Source organism: Rhinolophus sinicus, chromosome 2, assembly GCF_057876585.1.
Source record: "Rhinolophus sinicus isolate RSI-liver-muscle chromosome 2, RSI-T2T, whole genome shotgun sequence".
NCBI lineage: Eukaryota > Metazoa > Chordata > Mammalia > Chiroptera > Rhinolophidae > Rhinolophus > Rhinolophus sinicus.
The window spans coordinates 123,775,878-123,793,105 of NC_142502.1; the positions used below are offsets into that span (position 1 = coordinate 123,775,878).

Below are 17,228 nucleotides of genomic sequence, written 5' to 3' on the forward strand. Positions count from 1 at the left end.
CCTCACTGACCTTCAGCTGCCACCCCACTCCCTCCATGGCGCAAGCTGGCATTCAAAACCCTTTGTAGGCCATGCTCACTGCTCTCCTCAGCCCTCCACTCGAGCCCAGCTGACTTCTACTCATCCTTCAGCCCTGCTCAGATACCCTGTCAGCCTGTACCTGGGATTACCCAAATCTCACTTCTGGTACTGGCTTGTGCACCCTCCACCTCCTCCAGGCAGCCCTCCAGGCAGCCCCGAGCATGCCAGCTCACAGTGAATACTGCCTCTCACCCAGTTCCGGGCATCACTGCCCGTCCCTGCCTTTGGAGTTTGCCACACATGCCCGAGAAACTGTTTTGCTTCTGCACACATGTATTTGTAGACTCCTATCTCCCCAACTGCACTGTAAGCCCGCTCCAGCAGAATCCATGATTCCAATTTTCCATGCCCCTGATACGCTCGCCCAGCACCATGCACAAGCCAGCTCTCCATTGTCTTCTGCAGCCCTGTCATCATGGCTCTCACAGTGGTCTGGCTTGTACCTTCGGCAGGGCTGCTCTCAGATGCCTCAGAGCTGAGCCCTCTTAAAGTTTGACTGGAGTCTACATTGAGCCCCAGACAGAGCTAGTTGTGCAGACAGGAATAATAAAAGATGATTTTAGCAGTTTGTCGCAATTGTACCGACAGCCCTTGGTCTGAGAGCCTGGAGACACTGCAGGAATGTGGCAAGAGCACGCTTTCTCATGCCACTGCCCTCGCCCTTATAATTCAGAAGCTGGTCTGTTTGACATACAGTTTCACAGGTGTAGGATTCATCCTTGACAGGTGACTATGTTTTGATTTTTATGAGCACTTATAAAACAGAATGAGGAAAGAGATTTCAGACTATAAAGTATATTCCACTGCAAATGAGATATTAGTGTTAAAAATTCGTCACTGTTGCTAAATATTTACCCAATACAGGATTTCTACCTTCTGCCAACCTGAAGCATTTTCTTGGCAAATGTGCCTCATGGAACTTTGGAAATCTTTCTGTGTTACTCCTCTAACTACATAAATACAACCATCTGTCTGTACGAGGTAAACAGACTGACCTCTCTTCCTTTTTTTTTTTTTAACCTTTGTTTTAATTTCTTGAAATTTGCCCAAAATAATCCTGACTCTGCTGCTGATTCTTTGTTGGGAACCAAAAAGGCACAATTGTAAGAAATATCCAGAAACATCTAGTGTGTTCTTTTTTGTCCCAGTGTTATTTGAAACCCCTCTGAGAATTGTAATTTAAAAGTTCCCCACTTTTCCCTTCCTCCTGAGAAGTACTCATGCATTTCCATATGTCTCCTACTGTGGCATTTTCTTATTGCTCTACTCTAGAAGCTTGGTATTTAGAAAGCATCACATTCATTTTAAAGTTCATATATGCACAGAACCAAACTAGTGTTCTACCATAACTGTAAGTACAATTAGGTCAGCGGGTGTCGAATTAGTTCCTACTGTGTGCTTAGTTGCTAGTTTCGTTTTTCAAAAGAAATATTCACGTTTGGGGTTTTTTTTAACACATTCGGAGGGATCACACATTGTCCTTCAGAAAGGCATCTTGGGAAGTTAGTCGTTCTCATGATGTCATCTCTCAAACATTCCTGCTAGAACTCCTTTCTTCTGGAGACAAGGAGGGTGAACAGTGAAGAACAAGTATCCGTCCTTGGGTTCTGACCCAAAAGCAGTTGTCCTTCGCTCGAGCAGCCACTTTATTGAGGTCTGACTCCAAGTGAGTTTTCTCTCTGAATTCATATCCACTTTTGTTGCTGAGATGCCCTACCTCACCTCATCCCCACCGCACCCCAGGAATTCAAAGGACTGTGATGTACAACAATTTCTAGAGAGGAATTTCAGGAACATTTTGAGCTATCACAACACAGTTTGATGAACAGACTCACCTGCCTGACAGAGACCAAAAAAAAATTACATGAATATATGCTACAGCAGGGTAGTTGAACAGTCAGCCCCATTACCCATCATGCTTCATACATTCAGTAACTACTAATTCATCATATAATTATTTAACATGTACCTGCCATGGGCCCTGCACCACACTAGACACGTGATGGGGCAGTTAACAAAAGAGGGGTCTCTGCCCTCAGAGGGTGTAACCATGGTCTCAGTCGGGAGTTGACTGAGTGCTGTAAACTATTAGTGCTCCAGATATTCAGAGAAAGGAAAGGTTAGGAAAAGGAGAACATGAGCAGATGTTTCCTGAACATTATGGGTCTGAGTTAAGATGTGATGGAAGGGTAGGATATGGCAGGGAAGGGAAGGCAGATGGGCAAACACCTGAGCAACGCTTGCAGATGGGGTGCACAGAGCCCCCTTCCTGTGAGCGGCAAGGGTAACCCAGCTGGCCTGAATGGAGACTCCTGGGAGGAACGTGCTGGACACATCAAGTCAGGCAGGGCCTGCAACAAGGCCCAGAACTTGGACCTCATCTAACGTATGACCAGGGACCCTCTCAGATCTAGTAGACTGAGGGAAGCAGGTGACGTAACAGACAAGGTGTTCAGGGAAGATTCATCTGGCATCAGAGCTAATGACCGTCCCCGTAGCTGCAGTCACCCTAACGTCCTTGCGTTCAACTCCTTTTAACAATAGATGGTTGATTAGTTCTAAAAGATTTTTGGTGGAATCGTTAGAGTTCTCTATGTATAATATCATGTCATCTTCAAATAGACTGTTACATGATCATTTCTGATTTAGATGCTTTATTTCCTTTCCTAGCCTAATAGCTGTGACTAGGACTTACAATACTATGTTGAATAAGGGTGGTGAGACTGGGCATCTTTGTCGTGTTCCTGATCTTAGAGGAGAAGCTTTCAGCTTTTCACCATTGAGCATGATGTTAGCTGTGGGTTTGTCATACATGGCCTTTTATTGCGTTGAGGTAAGTTCCTTGTATACCCAATTTGTTGAGGGTTTTTATCATGAGGGGATGTTGACTTTTGTAAAATGTTTTTTTCCTGCATCTATTGAAATGATAATATGGTTTTATCCTTCATTTTGTTAATGTGGTATAACACAATTATTGATTTATGTTGAACCATCCTTGCATCCCTGGAATAAATTCCACTTGATTAAGGTATAGGGTCCTTTTAATGTGTTGTTGAATTCAGTTGGCTAATATTTTGTTGAAGATTTTTGCATCTATATTCATCAGAGGTATTGGTCTGTAGTTTTTGTTTTGTTTTGTTTTTGTTTTTGTTTTCTTGTAGTGTCCTTGTAGGGCTTTCATATCAGTGTAAAGCTGGCCTTGTAAAACCAGTATGGAAGTGTGCCTTCTTACTCAATGTTTTGGAACAGTTTGAGAAGGATTGATATTAATTCTTCTTTGACAATTAGTCGAATTCACCAGTGAAGCCATCTTGTCCTTGACTATTCTTTGTTGGGAGGTTTTTAATTACAGATTCAAGCTCCTTAACTAATAATTGGTCTGTTCATATTTTCTTTTTATTCATGATTCAGTCTTGGAGGGGAGGTATGTATATTTTTAGAAATTCATCTATCTTTTAGGTTATCCAATTTGTTGATGTGTAATTGTTCATAGTAGTCTCTTATAATCCTTTGTATTTCTGTGGCATCAGTTCAATGCTTCCTTTTTCAACTCTGATATTTATTTGAGTCTCCTCTCTTTTTTTCTTAATCTAGCTATAGGTTTGTCGATTATGTTTACCTATAATTAGGTGCTCTGATGCTGGGTACATAAATATTTATATTTGTTATATTTTCTTGATGAATTGACTCCATCATTATATGATGACCTTTTTATCTTGTTACTATTTTTGGTTAATATTTGTTTTATCTAACATTGGTATAGCTACCCCTGCTTTCTTCTGGTTTCCATTTTCATGGAATATCTTTTTCCATCTCTTCACTTTCAGTCTATGTATGTCAAAGCTGAAGTGAGTCTCTTGTAGGCAGCATATAGTTGGGTCTTTTTTTTTTTTTTAATCCTATGTGATTCTGTGTCTTTTAAGTTGAGAATTTAGTCCATTTACATTTAAAGTAATTCTTGATAGGTATGGATTTACTATTGTGATTTTGTCCATTGTTTTCTAGCTGTATTGTAATTCCTTTTTCCTTTCTTCCCTTCTTTCTCTCTTCCTTTGTGATTTGATGATTTTCTGTAATGATATGTTTTGATTTCTTTATCTTTTGTGTATCTACTATAGGTTTTAGCTTTGTGGTTACCATGAGGCTTATATAACCTCCTAATTTTGGTGAGCATTTTTATGAGTGTGTATTGAGTAAATCATTTATCTATTTTTCATTAAGATCGGTTTCTGAAACTTTGTCTGGTTCTTTTGTTTGGAACATATTCCCTTGTTTCTTCATTTTTCTGAGACATTCTGTTGGTTTCTATGCATTAGGTAAAACAGCCACCTCTCCCAGTCTTGACAGTCTGGCCTCAACAAGGAGATGAACCTCATCCATCAGCCCAGTCTGAGCTCCTGGTTACCTTTCAAACTTTTGTGATTGTCCAAGCTGTGATCTTTGTTCTCAGTGGCTCCCAATAGTTGAGAGCATGCTAACACCTGTCATTGTCCCAAAGGGGAGGATTGTAGTCATCACCTAGACGTAGGCTAATCAGAAAGACCCTCTGGCAGCAGCTGGGAAAGTACACAATCAAACCCATTTCAGGGAGAAACTGGGAGATGGGTGTTTTTGCCTGCTCTCTCTGCACTAAGCTGAGGATATAGCCACGGGAGTTCTTCTGCACCCCTTATCAACTGCTTCTTTCTTTGCTATAGCTCTGTGGGGCACTAGATGTATAGTCCAAATGGTTCACTACTCAGAGAGAAGCTGGGAGTTACAGGGTTTGTTCCCAATTATACCTTGCTGGGCTGGGAGTGGGGTTTATGGCAAGAGTTTGTCTCAACCTTTCCTACCTGTTTTGATGTTGGCATTTTCTCTGTTGTTCATTGTGTAGGAGTCACTCATCTAGTTTCTGAATTTCTCTCAGAGGAAATTGCTCTATGTGTAGGTATATATTCAGTGAATGGGAGGAGGGAGATTCAGGAGCCTCCTGTATCACCATCTTGGTCCAGAAGCTACTTCAAATATGATTATTAAGAAGAGTATTAGTGTGTAGAAAGAGGGACTCTGATATACCCTTGGAGATGTAAATTGATAAAACATTTTTAGAAAACAATTTGACAATGTATTAAATTTGCAATATTCATGCCATTTGATTTAGAAATTCTATACCACAAATTCACCCTATGGAAGAACGACAGAACCAAGAAAAGATCAGGTACAAGGATTTTTGCCAAAGCATGGTTTATAGTGATTAACAAACAACTTCTCAGGTCTTCATTCCTTGATTAAATAAACTATATTACTTCAAGTCAGTGGGATGATCTATGTAGCCTTTAAAAAGAAGATACATCTGTGTGTTTTGCTGGAAAAGAAGAAATGAAAACTATTCAATCACCACATAACATGACCTCATTAAAAATATATGTATAATCCCTATGTTAGTATATAAAAATTGGATAAGTACCCAGTGCTTACATCTGTTCACTGTAGGTCTTAGGGTCCTGGATGACTCTCTCTTCTCAGTTTTGTATTTTTGCAATGTTTAACTTTTTAACAAGAAGCATATATTATTTATGTGAGCAGAAAGGGGCAGTGAAGACACTTTCTCAATTTAATTAAAAAGTAAAATGAAATCCTGTTTCCCCAGGCTACCAGAGATCACATGTGTAGTTAAGAACTTCATTGAGTCAGCAATTAGAGACAAACAGAGAGGACAGGGGTTGCCCCACGCCCCTCATGTGGCCCCACCAAAGTCAGAGGAAGCAGGTGCTCCAGACTTGGGGTTCCCAGAGACCTCTCACGCTGCTTTTGATCCCAAATGCTTCCGAGATAAGCAGCTCACCATTTTAAGAGCTGGCCAGTTCACTGTTGGGTAGTTTTAGTAGTTATTGTGTTATATCATAATACATTATGCCCAGTTATACTGCATTGTATTATATGTTCCATAATGTTACGTACATGTTTACTGTTCTATCTCGTTTTTATCAGATGTAGCCTCCATGAGCACAGGGACCTTATTTACAGCTATGTCCCCATCTCCTAAAACAGTGCTTAGCACAAAGCACCTATGGAATATTTAGTGACTGGAACTGTTAGAAAGTTTATAAAACACAGACTCTTCCCTGTAGCTTGAACATGTCGACTCCATATGTGCTTCTTGACTCCATAAGCCACACATCACGTTTGTTCCACCAGGCAGCTCCTCAGAGATCTGATACAGCAACCACACCCCTCATGCTTCTTTTCTGCCAAAACACTAATTAGACTCCACAGACCAGTGCACCAACCATGAGGAATATGGTTCCTCCCCCATCGCCCATTAAGGCCAGGATGGGTGTTGGTGGCCAGAGCAGCTCCATTACACACACACACACACCAAAAAGAGAAGAAGAAAAAAATACAACCATGAGGAATATGGACCCATTGTGTTTACAGTTGTCTGTTTGTTGTTTGTTGCCTGTCTCTCATGCTTCCTGAGAGCAGGGTCATGTCGGCTATATTCTATGTTGAAGCCACCTGGCACCTAATGGCTGCTCAGACATGTGTTCAGTGGAAGGCTCTAGCAGAAACCAAAAGGATTGGCTTTATAAGTCATCAACTGTGTCGCATGAAATCAGACGCCTTCTCAAAGCGGGAGCTACGTCTGTGCTATGGGAGAGGATCACAGAACGGAGACATCTGTCTGAAATTTGCAGATGGTCCATTTGCCCTTGTGTATTCTGACCCTTCCTTCTCCCGTTCTCCCCATGGAGACTTCTGGAAGATCTTCTTTGCTTCCTAATTTCCTAAAGGTCTTTTCTTCCTTTCCCCACTTAAAGACACATTTGGCAGCTGAGTTCAGGATCTTGTCTGTTTTAGACATCATTAATTTGGTGCCTTCCTCTTTTATCTTTATTTATTTGTTCTCACAGAATATCTTTTCCCAAGGGTTGAGCTCCTTATCAGGCTATAGTAACTCAGTCCTTTTTAATGCCTTTTCTTCTAATAAAAGCAGTGGTCATCCTATTGTTATTTGGGCCATAACTTCTCTTCTCTTGCAGACCTATGATCTTTTGAGGGAAAAGCATCTTAATCTTCTTCTTCTACTTTTCAAGGATATTATAACCTCATGGTTTAAAAAAAAAAAAAACAAAGAACAAACCATGGTGTCTCCAAGCCTGACAGCTTTCCTCCAGCCACTGGGCTTGGCTGTCCATATCTGGAGTACCTCAGTAGGCATTTCCTATCTCCTGTAAAGTCATCCTGCCTTTCACATTCATCCTTAAGGTCAGGAGCCATCCCGGCTGGACTAGGACAGTGCCATCAGTGATTTATAAATCGCCTCTCACGCTGAGAAGAAGCACTTGGGCAAAGCTAGTAGACGCAAGTCTGTGTTTTTGGCCAGAACTTATCTGGGAAAGGGCTTGAGAGGGAGGATGACACATGTCTTCAGCAGGACAGTGCTCGCAGCAACACAGCCGCTGGGAGTTGCTGCCCCCCTGCTGACCGGAAGTGCCGCCATCCCAGGGACTTGTATGTCAGCCCCAGTGGCTTTCAGGGTCTGTTCTCGTCCAGCCTGGCCTGCCTTTCTCTGTGTCCTGCCCAGACGCTAAGTCCTGTTACCACAGCACAGTAGCTTTCCTCCTGTACATTCACATGTCCCCATCAGCTCCTTCACGTCACCTGAGAAGAGCTCGCAGGCCAGGCTACCAGCTCAACTGCCCTAACTGTTGTCCCCGGGGCAGTCTATAGGCATAAAAGCGAAGCTTCTAAACTCTTTAGGACCTCAAATCAGCTTTTGGAAAGAGGATGCATCCTGCTTACTGGTAAGTATCCCAGGCAAGAGAAATACCAGCCACTGAGATGGCACCCTTTGTATGCTTGGAGCTCTAGTGGCAAAGAGAGTTAGGGAAGGAAATTATTGTTTAGTAAATAAGCAGACTTCCATTATGCCTTCTATTTCACTATGAATAATTTACCAGTTCAATATTAAATAATTAACTGAGCGAAGTAGATTAAAAACAAACTCATAAATGCCTTCTCCTCTATGCATCTCCTCCTTTCACAAGGTCCACGCCAAAAGCTGCCGACACTAATTACATAGGTAGTAATACAGCAATAATTATATTCTGTGGAGCACGCACTTTGTGCCAGACGCCACGCTAGGTCCTTTGTGCATTTACCGTTAATCCTGCCAGATAGGGTCATTAACACCAATTTACAGATGAGGACACCAATAGCTAGAAAAGTAAAGTTGCCCAGGGTCATTCTACTGGTCCATGGCAGGGCCAAAATTAAACAAGGCTTCTCAGACGCCAACTCAAAGCCCTTTCTGTCCTGCCATTCGGCTTTTCTGTAATTGAGACTCAGGTTTTGTCAAATGTACATTTCCACATTGTCTTCTGTAGAAAGGTCTGGGGGAAGTGGGTCATTATCACCCTCCTCCCCTTCTGGCCTCCAGTCTTCCTTTGTGCCCTGATAAACCATCTTTACCCTTAGATGCAGATGATAAAGCCCTCTGGTGATTGCAAACCAAAGCTCGTTCCAAGACTAGGTATAATCTGTATGTTGCTAAAGGGGATTATTTCTGGATGTTCGTGCTACCACTAAAAGGTGTTAACACAGATCACAAATGAGGTGACAGTGGCCTCATAACACAACCTTCCTCACAAGCTGGTCAGAAATTTGGTTCACTTCTTAACCACCTAGACTTAATATGATTTATTCTCAGAAGAGATCAGTTCCAGCCCCAGATTCACAATTTGGGAAATCTTCTTAGCACCCCTCAAATGCTTTATTCCTTTTTTTAAAAAGCATCTTTTAAAATTAGGCCAATTAGTGCTTGTTATCAGGGTCACAAGGTTTGTAAGAGTGCAGGAGATGAGTAGGTGTCTGTGTGTTGCAGCAAGAACTCAGGTGAAGCTGTCACCTGGGCTTAACAAGGGTCACTAAGTTCCCACAGCTGTACACTCAACATCAAAACCCTCTTCTTTAAACTCTGAGAACCCAGTGTAGACTGTACTACTTTTAACGTTCTAATACAGTGTTCAGTACTGGGAACAATTCCCCAAATTAAAGAATGGGAATGAGAGTGCGTTTGAAACACAGAAATAAAGTGAACCTTGGAAGCCAGGTGAATCTAAAAAGGAATTTGAGAAATGTATGGTTTTTATTGTTCCAAAAGGTCCCAAGTAAATAGATGGAACAGGGACACAGGGACGAGAAATCAGACAGGTCACATCCATCTTCCTTCCCCAAAAGACAACAGAACTGCATCTCAAGCAAGAAATATTAAGAAAAGTCCAAAATGAAGGGATCCAGCATGAGATAGTTTTCTTAAGAGGGGCAGTTGTATCAACTTCAGTTAGTACTCTTATCCTTTCCCTCGAGAGTCCAGAATTTACAGGGACCGATGAAATCAGGGAGGTGAGAGGGGGCTACCCAAGACTGATTTCCCTACGATGAACAACACTCTTTACAGTATGAAAGAAATAGTGAAAGGCCAGACACCATTGGGCCTCAGCTTTTTGAGAACCAGAAATCTTGTGGACCAAGGAACGCGTGTGATACATAGGTGTGAGGTGCCCTTGGAGCCAGTTTGAAGGCTTCCTTTCGTATTCCCCAGTGGCCAGCGCTTGCCTAACTGCCGTAAGCCCCTGGGGCCATGCTGTTACCTGTGCGTGTGAACACTTGTCTTTCTCAGGCTGTGAAATGCAAAGAAAGCTGCTTCGAGAGCCAATTCCGTTAATAAAGATTATGGTGCACGCTCCATTCTCTCCTTTGGGGATTAACCTCATTGAATCAGGGGCTTATCAATAAGGACTCTGGAGTTGCAGTGAGTTAGATTAGTTGGTGTCTCAATCTGAGATTCTCCAATCCAGCACAAGACCAGAAAATACACACACAGCGCCTGGCAATCCCGTTCTCAGGTCGACTTTGGTTCAAATCAGATTTCCTGGCTTTTCGGCTTAAAGAAATGAGATTTTGCTGTGATTTTTGGTAATGGTGTCATTACAGGTTCTTATTCATTATTTCCTTATTTGTAATTTTAGCAGCCTAAGTTATACTATGAAAAATAGATTTTTAAAAATCTTAGTACGGGAATGGACTTTCTTTTTCAGCAGCTACTGTTTTTCCAAAAGCTTTCCATGAGTAGTGTTTCCACCAAAATAATGACTGTCGTTTCTATCAGTAGACCTGAAGGTACTATATTACTGCTATTACTCTTCAAACCATAGGTCCTTCTGCTGTAATAGCAGAATGAGACTGTTCTCGGATTTTTGTTGGTTTAGGCACAAACATAGAGGTTTTGGCTGTGAGCTTGTTCTGAGCCCAAATCTGCTCAGCCTTTAAGTGTGACCTTGGAGGTTGTGGTTAAAGGTCAAGGATGGCTTGACAATTAGAATGTATGGGCTAGTCCCACTAGTGTTTCTCCCACTTCATCCATTCTAGAGCCGGTGCTCTGTCTCCCGAGTACAGGCCTGTAGGAGCATTTTCCCTTTACCACGTCGGTGCCCATGTGTGCTGCCAGCATTTAAAGGATGTGCAATGCAATAAAAATTACCATGTTCTCCTGTGGGTGGCACTTATCTGATCAGAGTGTCATAGCATGGATAATATGTGTAAAAGAACTGAAAAGCTGAATGATGGTTCTGATATGGAAACTGAAAACAAAATAATGCTTTGATATTCAGCAGCCACTGCCACACAGAAAAATCGACTCTGACACTTTCCATTTTGATTCCCAAGTGACAGAATTAATCCAGCATTTTATTTAGAAAAGAATACATTTCTAAGCACAAAGAACTCTGGAGTCAACTGTGGTCATTTGCCGGGCCTGGGGAGATAGGTCTCTCCAGCAGCCTTCTGAGTTGGCCGCCCGTTGTTGAGACATTGCTGAAAGAGAAGGAAGTAATTTGATCCCTCTCGGTCCTGACAACTGTCCTATGTGTTTGGTAGGACAAGTATGATTTACTGTTGTCCTCATTTTATAGGTGAAAAAAGAGAACCCAGCGAGAGTAAATGAATTCTTATTGTCATTCCCATTTGTGCGAGGCCTTTGGGGATTTACAAGAGCGTTAGAAGACATGATCCCTCGTCTCAAAGAGGTTATAATCTAGGAGGGGTTAAAAAGTTTAGAATCATTTAGTGTGTGATGGACAGGGGAGTGTGTAGCCCGGCTGAGGGTCGCACCGGTCAGCGACCTTCCGAAAGAGGCCGGGATGAGAAAGAATGGAGAAGTTGGAATAGCATGAATGGAAAGCCAAAAAATGTCAAGACAGGAAAACCTAGGGCAGGGCAAGAGGAAATAGGGGTGTCAGCCATCTGGCTTGGGGGAGGACTGCATAAAGAAGGAACAGGGAGTGACACTGCAGCATTCCTTGATGGCACCATATGACAGAGCATCTTGAATGTTTAAAGCAGGGTCACTGGAAGCATTTCAGCGAGTGCAGCCTTGTGACGATGTTAGATAAAATACTTCCATGGCCGTGACCAAGACACTGCGTAGGGAAACAGTAGATAGGCAGGGAGACCAGGGAAAGGGCTTTTCTGGTCCTTGATGTTAATAGGAAAATTACAGTGTTATTGTTTAAAATTTTTCTAGTGCAATCAGTTTGCAAACTAACCATACTTTGCAGATCCTCCTAACGCTACATTTTGAATCCAAGATTCGACTTCAGGCTAACATTTCATTTTTGTTTCTTCTCAAATTACAAAGAGCTACAATGCCCTAGGCCTCCAACCATTATCCCAAGACAGGCTGATGTAGGTGACATCAGAGGAAGGGGGCAGCTACTTGGAGGGAAGAGGTTGTGCCAAATGAGCCCAAAGCTGTGGGTTCTTGGGACTCCTGGTCAGTCTCGCTGTACAGCAGACAGGAAAATGGAAACTGCACGTGTGCCCCATAGACCTCTGAACACGGGTGTTTGGGGGATGGAAGAAAAGTTGAACAGTTAATGAAATGTGGAATTCTATATGCTTTTATCATTTCACCATCTGTTCTTTCATTTAGGAGAAAAGTAAGTACATTTGCTATAAAGAGACTTGGCATTTTACTCCTGTCTAAAAAATAAGAAGACACCCTGAAATATGTCCCTTGGGTAACAAGGCATCTGCTGAGGGAGATGGGAAGGGTGAGACTGTGTTAAGGCAGATATGTTGATTCTTAATCCCATTGGTTGGCTAAGGAAGCAAAGCTCAAAACTGAGGAGCCCTCAGTACTGAGGAGGGCGTGTGGCCTCATTTCTAGGTGACAAGAAAATCAAAAAGAAGGAAGGAAGCATATCAAAGAAGTGACGGAGGAGTTTTTAAGATCAGAAGGTAGCTTGCTACCTAGACTTTGGAGTAATTGGCTTTAAACGTTGTATTTCTCTTCCTGTCTTACCTGTGGTCCAGGAGGTGGTTAAAGGACAGCCAGGTGGGGGATATAGGAGCTAAGCAGTGATGACGGACAGAATGGTAAAGACAGGTCGGGACATGGGCTATGGGAACAGCACACACACAGGCCTGGGATTGGTGGCCTTGCCACAAAATAGCATTCTTTCCCTGTGAAGTGAGGTAAGCGACGTGAAATTTTAGCCATTATGAAAAATTTTACCTTTGCGTACATATTAAATCACTATCCAGAATAAGGTACAAATTAAACACCTTTTTATCAAATCTTATCTCACCGACTGCTATTAATTGCATCAGCGATCTGTTCCCATAGGAAAACTTAGGGACATTTTCTCCAGTGTGAAGTAGCAATCACACTTAGGAATCGTAATAATCTCTTTAAATGACTTTCAGTTTTAGTAATATATAGTTTGTATTAATAGTCGCTAGCTTAATTATAGATTACATTTGCACAGTACGTCATTCTTCTATAAAAACACTTTCCCATGTATTCTTTTATCCCTAGACTCCCAACATCTAAAGCTCAAAGAGAAGTTCCATTTTCTCACTTTAGAGACAAGAATTCTGAAAGTCAGCTTGCTGCTCACCAGCGCTGTCTTTTACTGAATGATTAAACATAGGAGCCATGCTATACTCTGTGTTTATTATCTCATTTAATGCTCATGATTAAGTCATGAGCTAGTGCACATCTCCAGTCCCTCTGGTTCTCAGACACCACAAGCTGAGATCTGATTGATTCTCAAGCTTTTGTTTTGAAATCACTAAGATGTGACTTAACTAAACTCGCTGAGCTAGTAAGTGACAGAAGAGGAAATAGAAATAGTCTGTTTGCCCTTAATTTTCCCATGCAATCCTAATGGAGAATTTTAATGTAATGGATAATCAATCTTAAAAAGGGATTGCACATTTATTTATTAAAAACAAATATACTTAATTCATGTAAATCTTATGTTTTTGGAAATTATAATAGATTTCAATGTTTTAAGCAACCCTACTATCTTTATTACTCCTTCATATCTATCTATAGCAGGATTCATTATATGGACAAATCACATGGAAATACTTAGCTAGAATTAAAGTCATGTTAGTAAGCAATTTTGCATTAAAATATGGGCATTCAGTTCAATTCAACAAGTTAATTTTGAGCACTTTCACCTGTAAGGTGCTTCGTCTACACAAGTGAGTAGACATTACCCCTCTGAAGAAATTTCCAGTTCTTCTTTAAAGGATTGGTTTACTAAATCTGAGTATTCTTGAAAGAAATTATTAGGATTCCTACTTGGGGATTACGTTTAGTAAAAGTGAATATTCTTGAAAGAGATTATTAGGATTCCTTAGTATGAGTTTTATTCTACATTGGGGGATGGGTATCAGAAGACAGAGAAATGGTTGAGTGCACATTGAGGTAAATACTTACAAAACTAAACACAGATTGTTTTCTGCAATCTAAGAGTTCCAACGCGAGAGAGAAAAGACACGTGCTTTGGGGGAGCATGAGAAGGGAACTATCATATCATATTGAAGTAGAAGGAGAATCCACAAAGGCCCCAAAACATAGGCTATGTTCACGGAGAGCCTACTGACGGGTAGGAATCCAAAATGCATTTGAGCACAGGGCGTGCTCACACAGAGGGTGCAGGGTAAGTAAGAGTGGAGACCGCAGTGTTTCTTATACGTGGTAGGATTGTCGATTAATAAAAAGGTACAAGGCTGACAACTGGGACCTTGGTGTAGAAGGTCTTGAATACTATTTGTCTTTGGGACAAATGCAGTAAAGTGAAAACAAACACTGGGCTGGGAGGAAGGAGATACGTGTGCATTGTGCGCATGTCAGTGGTAGCATTTATGAACTGAGTGGACTTGGGCAAATCACTTCATCTTTTTGAGCTTTGACTCCCTCACCTGCAATGTGGAGATAATAATGATAATTTCTTTAAAGGTGGGGTGTAAATGAGGTAACTTTTACACCCCACCTTTGTGGGGTGTATTCGGAAACTGTCAAGCGCAGCGGAAGGTATCATTGCCGCCAGTATCATCGTCATTGTTACAGATGTGATGGTGTAGGAAGATTTTAAAGCAGTGGAGCTTTTCGTTGGGACCTGTACTTTAGGAAAATTAAGTCGGCAGGAGTGTGGAAGATGGCTTAATAGTAACAGGAGAAAGAGAACCAACCAGAAAGCTATTAAAGTAATTCAGGTTAAAAATACTGAAGGTCTGATTAGGATGCTGGTTCAGGTGACCAGAAAGAAAGGTAGAGACATGGCAGCGATATGGTGCAATCTGGCATTCATTCAGAAATGGGCTGAGCACCCACTCTGTTCCGGGACAAACTCGCCTCAAAAGAGACAAGAGGGATAGAGACAGGTTAGAGGGGCAGGTACTTGAGGAGCAAGGTGAGAGGAGAGAGGGATGTAAAGAGTCACTGGGTCTTCCTTTGCTTTCCGTTGGGGAACCCTTGGTACCAGCAGAATGGAGAAGGGACACCTCAGATGCATTGAGCTTAACCCCCCATGGCACGTGTCATGGTGGGCAAGAGATGGTGGAGGGTCAGTAAATCCTTGTAAGGAGGGGTTTGAACAAGATTGCTCTCCCTCTGCTACCTGGGTGGGTCTGCACCATCAGAGTGCTAGGGGCAGAGGGAGTTACCCAAGGAAAGAAGGCACAAGACCATCCTTAAGAAAGCTTTTCATGTCAACAGCCTGGCAGAATCCCTTTCAACAACCCCACCCCCAACCAAAGGGGGTGAGAAATTGTCTTCACCTAAAGAGAATTTCTCACTTCTCTTAAGATGGATCAACTACTGCTTCTGTGCTTGCTGAGGCTTAGAAGTGGAAGGAAATCAAGAAATAGGACTCAGAACCTATTCCAGAACCTCGGAAAGTCTTAAGTCAATTTTCTGGTAATCAGAAATCGATTCAATTTAATTGCACTATCATTTAGTGAATGCACATATCTTCTAGGAGCTGGAAGTGACTAAAACAAGCCCTGCCTCTCTGTCTCACAGTAGTGAAAGTGTATGTCAAAAAGCATATGACAGATTATTACATGTTAAGCTAAAGTTGCCTTCTTAATACTGTTATAAAAATCACAACACACTCTCCTTATTTTATACCTGTGATTTGTTTTTACACTTCTCTATGAATGACATTCTTATGAAGACCAAAGTGATGTGTGGGTCTTAATGGAAACTCATAGTAATAAGATTTCCTGATAAAATAAACAGCTCCTCTAATAATTATCCCTAAAGTGAAAAGTGCTTTATACAACCCTTCACAAACCCTGCAACCCTGCAAATGTTGTGGGGTCACTTCCCAGGGAAGCAGCCCCCTTTGTAGGGCAATTTCCATAGAACTTTTAGTACTGGAGTGTCCCTGTACTCAGAAACTTAATTGAAGATTAACTGTAGATCTTTTAAGGTATAAAGGGGGCATGAGGATAGCCATGAAACCAAGAATTGGTAAAATTAGAAAAAACAATCATAAAAATGGGTTTCAAGTTTAAAAAAAAAAAAATCCCTCTCATTCCTTATTCATTTCTGGTTTATTCCTTACCCCTTCCATGCCTTCTTAAGGCAGGCTGGTCTAGCTGCTTTAATGCTACTGACTTTAAATTCTGTCTGTATTACAAATGTTGTTTGGTTTCTCCCCCCTCTAGGAGATGACCTGGCTTCCACCACTTTCTGCTATTCAAGCTCCCAGCAAAGTGGAACCAAGCAAATTTTCATTTCCAAATAAGGTGAGATCTTGCATCATTCATGAACAATAAGCTTTACTCACACACAGATTTTTTCCTGGACATTGGGTTTTCCCTGATTTTCTTTTCTTCTGTCAGTGTTACTGCCAGAGACATATGGATCTGATTTTCAATAATTTTATTGAAAAGCATATATTTATTCATCAAAGGAGAAATCAGGCTTTCAGTCTTACTTACCTACGCTTTCATACTTTCTGCAAAATGTGATGCATATTATAACTGTCATTTTATCTAAAAACATTTTAGAGGCTGAAATGCAACTTACACAATCATTTTATACATTCACTGTAATTGTATGTCTTGTTTTATCTTGAAAAGCTTTTATTAATGATATGTCTTAAAATCAATGTGTTAGAATTGAGGACATGGAAGATTTAATTCCTCTTGGATATCTTCTATAATGCTTCAAATATTTCCTAAGACTTTTAAAAAAAGATTGCCATATGTTCTAAGGACAGGCACATGAAAAAAAAATCAGCCACAAAACATATTTAAATTATAAATGAGCCATAGTTTTTATTTGATTTTTTTAACCATACAACTAACATAAATACATACTCATTATAAAGACGAAATTAGGCAAATAAAGGAGCAAAATATGAAAATCCCCAGCACTCTCATCCAGATTTTATTTCCCTGCTCAGAGATTACTGTCAAGAGTTTGGGTGTACCATTTCAGCCATTTCTCTGTGCATTATATACATATATGGGCATATGCAGTTTTTAAAATTCATAAATTATAGTTCTAAAAGCATTTTTCTAAGAGTTACTTTTCTTCCAGATATGCACAATTCATAAATATCATTGCAAAATATTCACCACTTTTTACAGTGAATTATTGAAATAGTTATTATAATTATCACAATGAATAACTTCCATTCTAAAAGTTCATTTTTATTTCCCTCAATGAAGTATATTTGGAGAGCTTTCCAAGTGACTATGTATTTTCTTCATTCTTCTTAACAGCAGCAAAATATTTCATGGTATGAATTTGCTGTAATGTATTAAATCAGGCTCCGTTTGATGGGCATTCC

General features: G+C 41.0%; 1 protein-coding gene across 10 annotated transcripts in view; it reads left to right on the forward strand.

The window, feature by feature from the left end:
* AFF3 (ALF transcription elongation factor 3) overlaps positions 1 to 17,228 on the forward strand; it is a 545,430-nt gene that overhangs the window by 352,394 nt on the left and 175,808 nt on the right. For all 10 annotated transcript variants that reach the window (XM_074332377.2, XM_074332383.2, XM_088796019.1 and 7 more), the window contains one exon: positions 16,096 to 16,176. In XM_074332377.2, the coding sequence (XP_074188478.1) occupies positions 16,096 to 16,176 (81 nt within the window). The remainder of the gene's footprint in view (positions 1 to 16,095; positions 16,177 to 17,228) is intronic.